Source organism: Podarcis bocagei (assembly GCF_964188305.1).
Source record: "Podarcis bocagei genome assembly, chromosome: 3".
In the NCBI taxonomy this organism is placed as follows: domain Eukaryota; kingdom Metazoa; phylum Chordata; class Lepidosauria; order Squamata; family Lacertidae; genus Podarcis; species Podarcis bocagei.
This window is the reverse complement of record NC_138127.1, coordinates 66,068,277-66,077,250: the sequence shown is the minus strand read 5'-3', so window position 1 is coordinate 66,077,250 and position 8,974 is coordinate 66,068,277. Positions and strand designations below refer to the sequence as shown.

The 8,974-nt window shown below is 43.2% G+C and overlaps 1 protein-coding gene across 4 annotated transcripts; it reads right to left on the bottom strand.

Annotated features, from left to right (window-relative positions):
• Nucleotides 1-639: 639 nt before the first annotated feature.
• ZBTB18 (zinc finger and BTB domain containing 18) lies at nucleotides 640-8,427 on the bottom strand. 4 transcript variants are annotated; one of them, XM_081186989.1, is made up of 3 exons: nucleotides 5,983-6,432; nucleotides 3,486-4,173; nucleotides 3,241-3,373 (listed from the first exon to the last, which is right to left on the bottom strand). In XM_081186989.1, exons 1-3 carry the CDS (start codon nucleotides 5,993-5,995, stop codon nucleotides 3,367-3,369), a joined length of 708 nt encoding a protein of 235 aa, XP_081043115.1. In that variant the 5' UTR covers nucleotides 5,996-6,432; the 3' UTR covers nucleotides 3,241-3,366. The 4 variants fall into 4 exon arrangements, with proteins under 4 accessions (XP_081043113.1, XP_081043112.1, XP_081043114.1 ...); XM_081186987.1 differs by lacking the exon at nucleotides 5,983-6,432 and adding an exon at nucleotides 8,312-8,427 and having other exon boundaries at nucleotides 640-4,173; XM_081186986.1 differs by having other exon boundaries at nucleotides 640-4,173; nucleotides 5,983-6,416.
• Between the last annotated feature and the right edge of the window lie 547 nt (nucleotides 8,428-8,974).

Here is an 8,974-nt window from a genome sequence, read left to right as displayed (position 1 = left end):
GCTAGATCCTGATTAGGATCATAACCCCAGCTTCTTCCATAATGAGGAGACATCTTTTCACCACACAATTAGTAAAGGAGTTCCATTTCAATGGTTTGCCTAGACATTTTTAGGAAATCTTGTCTACCAAAATATGATAAATTCACTGATGAATTTGAGAGACAGGCTCTTTATTCTTACATAATGAAAAGTGGTTAGGGCAAATTCAGGTAACTTGAATGCAAACTATTTGGGACAGCCACTGTTTCGGTTTTGTGGGTTCCAGCTGTTAACTAATAATTTCATCAAATTGTTACTTTTTCTCTCTTACCCATCCCAATTCACACTGTCCACATATGTAACATAAATAAGTTTTGACAGATTTTAGAGTTTAACACCTTCGTAAACTTAGAACAGTCTTACTTACTGAATAGCAAAGTAACTATTCTTTCTCATTGTAGAACAGAGAATTTTTTTTAACGCTGCGTTTTAAAATGTTACATTTGCCTGTCATAAATCATTTTTGTTACAGATTGTGAAATAGTCTTACTTTTTAAAATCAAAGTCACCAAGAGGACTCTGGACAAAAGGTGACATATATAGTACATTATAGAAAATTGTCTAGAGTTTAAGTGTTTAAAAAGGGGCGAAGACAACTAATTGATTTCTCAGTATGTATAATTTATTGCAGTTAGCACACAGTTTAAAAATTCACCAACACACCAATAGTACAAAACTAAACAGCATTATAAGTTATTCCCCCTCCCCCTCAGGAAAATAAAACATACTATGATTGTCAAAGCTAGATGTCAGTCTAATTTTTAGAACCAAAGAAGAATGTGAAACTAAAAGCCAACCCCCCCCCCCGAAAAAACAATCACTCACGTCCACAAAAAAATTCCAAAAGTAGTCCATTTTTCTCAGACACTGATTGTCTTTTCTAAATTAATAAAAAGAATGTATTTTTAAAACCTAGACTATTCAAGTAACTAAAAATAATGCTCCAAGGCCATTTTCACAGCTTTTTTTTTTGTTTTAAATGCCATTACAGCCAAATTAACATACATTTGACCAAAATATTTCCAAAACAGTCCAGCAATACACAATGGAGTTTTCCATTCAGTTTTTCTTAAGCACAAAAATAGGCTATGTTTACAGTAGTTAAGGCGATCAAATTCTAAACAAAAGCGGAAAGAAGAAAAAACAATTTTCCATGCTACTCCCATAGACCTTATTTGTAAGTGCAAGACAGGAAAACAAACACTGTGCAAAATGCTTTTGCCCCGTGTGTTGATCATTAAAACCACACGTCAGGCTGCAGACTTTGCTGCTTGGATACACAGTTCACAAACCCTCCCCCAACTTTTCTCCTGCCGTTCCCCCACCCCACCCTATTCCACCCCATGTCAATCAAGGTTTTCTAGTCCTTTCAGCCTGGGGCTTTTTCACTCCATAGAATCTTTTCAAGGGGCGAAAAATGAATGACCTATTGTTAATTTGTGCAGCAGGAATTCTAAAAATGCTCATATGGGTAATGTATGCATCTAAAGTTAGAGCTGGCATGAGTTTTGTGCAATCAGATTTTTTGATAAATGTACACTGCACATGCAAATCTCTAAGCCTGTTTGTAAACATTACTATCTTCCTTTACATAGCTAAAATCAACATGTAGCTTTTGTTCAACTTAAAGACAGTGGGCAATTAATTTAAATTATATAAAATAAAAAACAGTGCATTTATGTTCTTCATTAACACCAATTTTTCCAGTGGTGTTTTTTTTCCCTACAAAAAATTAAATAAGTTTTAAAACTCACTCATTAAAGTTATACAATGCAAACAAAGACAAAAATATACTGAAACGCATGCATTTCCGTAGCGTTAATATTTACTTTTCAAGACTCAACTGAGAGCATTAATACAACTTGTCAATTTCCTTGACACCCCCCAGCCCATTTAATCAATTACAGTATACAACAGTAATTCACATTTTTAAATGCACAGTTCGCAACTGCTGAAGCTGCAACGTCCTTTTTTATCCCAAGCAAACCTTCACACAGTCCCAGCAATTCCAGTGTATTTTCAAAAATCTGGTGGTTTTTGTTTTTTAATTGGGAACTGTTGTAATCCACAAATTACAATATCTCAACCGTTTGTTTAAAAATAGATACTCCAGCATTTCGGAAATTTATCATTTGGGTCTAAAAGCATTCAGGTTTCCCACAGCTAGAAAAGATGCATGCAGTTTTTTAAAAAATTTAAACAAATTGATAAAACACTGGAGGGGATTTCTGTTTGCCTTTTGTTTTAAATGGAGTTTGAAATGATGCAGTGTTGCATGGAAGGTTAAATAGAACCTAAAAAATCACATTATTTTCATTTGCAGTTTTGTTTAAAAGAAGTACTTGATGGGGAGACATTTATGAAGTCTATTAGTCTCATTTCTATAGTTCATATTATCAGAGCACTAAGTAATGAAATGTTCATGCCGCCTTAAAGTGCATAAAACAAGCTAATGGCCAAACTTTCAGTTCAAGGAAACAAGACTGCTTTTAGACTGTACCACAACTATATAGATTTATATATATATATATTAATTATATATATAAAAATTCTATTTCCAAAGTTCTTGCGAGCTATCTTCTAATGTCCAGTCTCTGACAGTAGGTAAGCTCAGTGCTTCACTTTTGACAGACAATGAGTTCACCAACTCACAGTGAAACTTGCGAATATGTCTGTAAAGGTCTCCGGACTGTGTGAACCTGCGTTCACACCACTTGCATGCGTGTGGCTTCTCCCGTGTGTGAACTACGGCATGGCGGCTCAGATTGTGGGAGTACTGGAAGCTCTTTCCACACTGGGTGCAAGTGTACGGCTTTTCGCCGGAATGAGTCCTCTCGTGACGTTTCAAGGTGTACATGCAAGAAAAAGTCTTACCACACAAGGAGCAGGTCGGGACATTGACATCAGTGGCAGGCTTGCTGCGGATCCCGTCCTGCTCTCGAAAGTGCGTACTTAAGTGAATCTGCAGAATGTGGGGACTGGGAAAGACCTTGTTGCAGAGGGGACACATGAAAATTTGGCCTGCAGGGTTAAGTATGTTGGAGACATAAGGGAGCAGACTGCTGTCCATATTCCCTTCCACCTGAACTCTCTCATTCTCTGGAGTTATCATTTCATCATCACTTGCTTTGTCCTCTCTATCTAGCTCTCTCAGAACAGAATCTTCCCTCATAGGAGCCAGGTGGGCTGGCTCATACGGTACCCTGTTATTAGTGCTCACACTTTCTTTCACAGTGCTATGTTCCATGTCATAGTCATTAGTGCCAACATCACTCTCATCACAGGAAGCCTCTTTCTCCACCTTCACCTGCACCAGGTTGTTTCTCATCATGTCCTGCGAAGAGAAATAAGAACTGTTCAAATTCTCAACTCCGGAAAGGTTGGACTTGACAGACAAGTCCAGGACACAGTCAACATCTGCCGAATCCCTCATGGAGGTGACAGACCTCTGGGACAAAGACTCTGTTGAGCTGCAGGGGCTGGCTACTGTTTTTCCAGCTGCTGTTGCGTGTGTCTCTGCCTCTCCGCCACTCTGGGGAATGCCTGCCGAGTCCGAGGGCAATCTCATCCACATGTTCCCAGGCTCGACCGCCAAGTCTCTTTTGCTAGGCAGGATGCTCAATTTCTCATCTTCTCCTTCATCTTCATCACTGGGTATATCTCCTGCCATGTGGCTGCTGCCATCAGAGAGGCTCTCCACTTTGTCGGAACAACTTGAGGCATCTTCTTCCTTTTTCGTACTGTCTGCCTCCGTGGTGGCTTTTTCTTTTAGCTTCTTTTTGCAGACTTTGACAATGTCATACATGTGGAGATAACTGGCAGCTGCTAGCACATCTTCAATGGGCAAGTCTTTGAACTGGAGTTTCCCTTCATACATGAATTCAAGCAAGAGAGCGAAAGCTGGGGCTGTAACAATGTCGCTGTTCAGATGAACAATGTCTCTTTTGTCCAGCTGGTCCTTGTAAAATAGGTGGAAATACATGCTGCACGAAGCCAGTACAGCTCTGTGTGCTCGGAATTGGGCATCTCCTACCAGAACAGTGCAGTCACAAAGAAAACCCTGATGTCTCTGCTCACTCAGACACTGTAGTAAATGCCTACTATGGTCAGGAAACTCCATGCTGTCTTCATAACCTAGGAGGAAAAAAGACTTAGTTAAGCATTGGAAGTAATCAATTATGTACCCACCCATTTACAATTTCTGCAAGATATGAAGTTATTAACGAGCCGTATTTCCAACAGCATGCAACAAATCACATGGATAAATTAGTCAACTTTTCATAGCTTCTTTCTGTTCAACTATCTTCTTTCTCCATCTTCCAGAGATATATTAGCAGCTTATTTTACAATCAGATGAGTGGGGGGGGGGGAATCAAGTATTAAGCTTGATGAAGTTAAATGTTACAACAAATCTTACAATGTGAGGGCAGAAGCAAAAACTTGAAATGTGGCATGCATAATTCTACACCGAAGGGATAGAAGATAATATTTAACTGATCAAGATGACAATGGCTGCTCTTCTAAATTGCTTTGGCAGAGATAAAATTTTGGCCTCATCTGGGAATGCTAGTCTTTTCAGTATTCTGTCTCTCCCTCTCTCTTGAAAAGCAACCCTAATTCATAGGCAAAAACTTCAAAAGAGCACACTAAAATGTAAACAAGTGAAAGTTATACAGAAGAGGTTGCCCCTCTATTAATCTCATTTCTGGAGAATACTTTGACCAATATGCTATAATAAGAAAAATATTTCAAAAAAGATTGAATAATTTTGCTTTCCCTCTCTTTCAAGCATTAGTCTGGTAGTTTTGTCTGTGTAATTCCTCTTTAGAAGAGAAGATTTTTGAAACAAGCACTGGAAGTTTCTACTTTAAGGCTTTAAGTATTTTCCTCATTTCTGTGACTTGCAATCCAAGTTTTGCTAAAGCAGTTATATACAGTAGCTGCATCTTTGGCAAAGAGATATATTCTTAAAAGTTATAATCCTGTCCCAAGTATATTCTATAAAATACTACTGCTGGAATAAAGCAAGAAGATTTACAATACAATCACTTTAAGTGCCCCACAGCCAACATCCATCCTAATCCTTAAGAGGGCTAAAAATAAAGATTGGAGGGCAGCTCACAAGGTAGCTGTGATCAAATTAGGAGGCTGAAAGGACAGAGAGGGACGAAGAAGGAAGCTTATAAACATCTGATCCAGCTGACTGTGGCCATATGGCAGCTGCTGCCCAGATAAAGAGATTAAGAATAGAGGAGTGCGATTACAGCTGTCTGGCCAATTCAGGCAGCTCAAATCTACAAGTTCTAAATTAGTCGTGAACACAAAAACCTCCCCTCAAACAATTATTGTTGTATTGAAATGAACTTCCTTAATATATACCCAAGGAAGGAAGAAAAAGAAGAGACTAGCGAAGTTATTCTCCGGGGAAGGAGGGGGGTTCTAAAGTTTAACCCACAAATGAGTTCCAATTTTTTTCAGAAAGAGTAAGGCTGTGGATTTCTGGAGTTCTCAGCGGCTTTAAGAATAAAGCTGAATAGTGAAAATCACCACACACAAGGAATTCATATGTACTTTGGTTTCTATCTTGCATGTTATTTCAAACCCTTCTTTTTTATCCTTAAGTAGCAGCGGCATCAGAATATTTAATTACTGTATGGCCATAACATTTATCCCCTGCAGTATGAATTGCTGTCTTACTGACTGAGAAAATAAAAATAGGGGAACTACATCATTTAAGAGTTACTTTTGATACAACTGCACAAGAACAAACAGGTCAATACATATTCCAAGCTTAATTTCAATACAAACTCTTATCCCCTTTTCACTGAATTGTACTTGTTCTTCCTAAACCTCATTAAACAAGTAATGGGATTCTTATTCTGAAATTAGATAAGCAAACACCAAGAGAGAAATACACTGTAGCTAGCCTACTGCTGTTCCTACCTTTAGCACACATAAACCTGATTAAGTCCTTTTGTCCGAGTCTTGCTGGCTCCAGGTCTGTTAGATCGGTGGAAAAAAAGCAGACTAAGAGAGAGACAGATGCAAAGTGGAGATGATGTTAGAGAGGAATGAGATACCTTCCCTACACACAGATCTGCAAACACACTCACTCTCTGTCTGTGTGTTAGAATAAAAGGCTGAGGGATGGCAGGCTGTCAGCTGCTCTGACATCATGTTCAGATGGAAATGCTACCTCCAGCTGTGCTCCTTTTAATGCCATATGCTACTCCTCTACACTCCTGCCACCAGCTTTTTCTTAGGAGAACTTTTCTTGTCTGTTAGTATAAACAAAATACTTCAAAGTCTCTTTTTTCAAAACTTTCTAACACAGAAAAGTAGGGGGAAAAAACCCTTAAACATATGGGGCTCCACTGCATATACAGTATAGCAACCCTTCTGTCACAACTTTGCAGAGTCTTTCATACACTGAGAACTTACTCAAGCCATACCAAACCATTTTAACTGAACCCAGAGGTTCGTTTTAGCAGATGACTTTCCTCCAACTGGTTTAACTCAATGAACCCCTTCTTTGTACATCGAGGGGGTTCTTTGTTTTATTTTTTTAAAGACTGTACAAATACCATACTCTGTCAGAGTATTTTACTCGCGCAAAAAACAGAGTGCTTAGGAATTTGTATATAGTAATGAAACCCAATGTTCTTTCAGAACACTTAATATAAAATAAATAGGGAGTCCAAATTCAAGTTGTACTGCATTTTGCACTTGAAAAAACAAAACATAGAAAAATAAGAACACTTCTCCTTTTAATACTTTGTCCTCTGCACTGCAAAATATGGCATTATTTTTGCTCAAATGAGGGTTGTCAAATATTGGTGTGAAATATTGAATAATGTGTTGATTTTAATGAATGGGGGCAGCAGTACTACCACCTACACTAAAACATGTAACTTTTTTTACTGAGCATGGGAAAAATTGTTTTGATCTCTTTTTACTTGACAGGATAGTATCATGTATAAAGGAGCAATAAACTAAAATGAAATGAGCTGTTCAACAAAGCAGAATGAACAACACAGCAGAATGAGTCTCCCTGACTGACTTTCCCAGGCCATCAACTAACTTTACGCTCAATGAACTAACTTCTCCGCACCATTTATTCATAACTATGCACACCTATAGCAGTAGCCATCATCTAATCCAAGCCCTGCCCTAGTTGCCACCATTCTTATCAGAATACCAAAAATTAGAAAAAGGAACTGGGTGAATATGGGGCAGATTTAACACCTACACCCACACTTTCACTCTTCATGGAGAAACAAAGTTGGCGATTAAACCAACTATAACTTAATCCAGCCCTCTGACACTCTGTAAAGAGTGCAGAGAAACCAAAAAGCAAAGCAAATGCACAGAAGAGGGATGTGGGTGAGGAAAAGAAGAACCAACAGGACAGAAGAAAGCAGACAAATGCAAGAACAGACCAGATCACAGTAACCAGAGCAACAACAAAAGGAAAATAGCTGGAAGAACTGAGCACAAGAGTCCTGGAGGGAGCAGAGCTCTCTCCTCAGCCACCCCGCCTTGTCTCCACAGCTGCATTGCTCCCCAGATCACCTACCCCCCCCCCTTGACCTCCTGAGCTGCAAAACAAAACACATACACACTGCCTCTGCCACACACAAAGGACTTCGTCTCTGTTCCCCCCATCTGTTCCTTAGCTCAGCCCAGGCCCCCCTCCCCGTCCCCCTGCAAAACCTCCTCACTCTCCCACCCTGCATGGGAAGCTGCGAACTCTTGCTCAGGGGCTGGACCTGCTTTGCCCCACATCTCCAGTCCACACGTAGCTGCCCCTGGTGCTGTACAAGCCGCCCCAAGAAGCACACCTGCTCCCACCCCCACCCCCACCATTCAGGAATGTTCACTTTCCACCCTGACCCACTGACCCACACGCCTCATCTGCTCCTAACCCCAACCAACTCCCCACACCCCCACAAGACCCTCTGGCTTCCTGCTTTGGAGGGGGAGATTTCCCCTCGCAGAGCCCCCTCCCCACCCCCCAATTCACTTTAACCAGTTCACCAGTTGCCTCCGCACCAGTCAAACCCTCCGAGGGCCCTCCCGTTGCCCCCACAACTTCCTACCCCGCACACTTAAGTTTCCTTAACCGCCCCGGAGCCTCTCAGCTTCCCCACAACTCCCTCCCCCCGCGACAACAACTTGCTGCTCGCCTCCCCTTCTCCCCGGCAAGGGGTCGCTTCAGCCCAGCCCCCCTCCGCCCGCCCAGTCCCATCGGGGGGTCACGGTCGGGACTCACACTCTGGAGGGGCCCCCAAGTCTCCCTGAGCCGCCGCCGCCGCTGCTTCCTCCTCCTCCTCCTCTTCTTCCTCCTTCGGCCGCCGTTGCCCCCCTCCGCCGCTCCGAGCTCCCCGCGCCCCCCGCCGGCGTCCCGCCCGCTCCCCGCCTCCGAGGCAGCGAGAGAGTGAGGGGCCGCCCCGCGGGGCAGCGAGAGCGGGGCGGGGGGAGGAAGAAGGCGGGGGGGAAGGTGGGAGCGAAGCGGCCCCCGCGCTGCCTCAGCGGCTCCCCATGGCAGCAGCAGCAGCGCCCCGGAGGATCCCGGGCCGGCAGAGCGGGAAGGAGGAGGGAGGGGCGGGGAGCCCGGCGCACGCAGCGCAAGAGCACGCACGGCGGCGGCGGCGGCGGCGGCGGCACAGACGGGCCCGGGCTGCGGCAGCCAGATGTTTCCTCGGCTCCCCTCCTTCCTTCCTTCCTTCCTTCCTTTGCCCGAACCAGTTCCCCTGACTGACAGCGCAGCCGGCCCACGGCGCAGCTTCGTCCAATCGGAGCGCGAGGGCGCCGCTAATCGACAGCCCCGGCCCGCCCAATGGCCGGCCAAGGAAGCTGAGGAAACTCGGGGCTGCGGCTAATCGGAGCGCTGCGGGGCGGGGCTCCGGCGCCACCAGGCTGGGCAGGGAAGGTG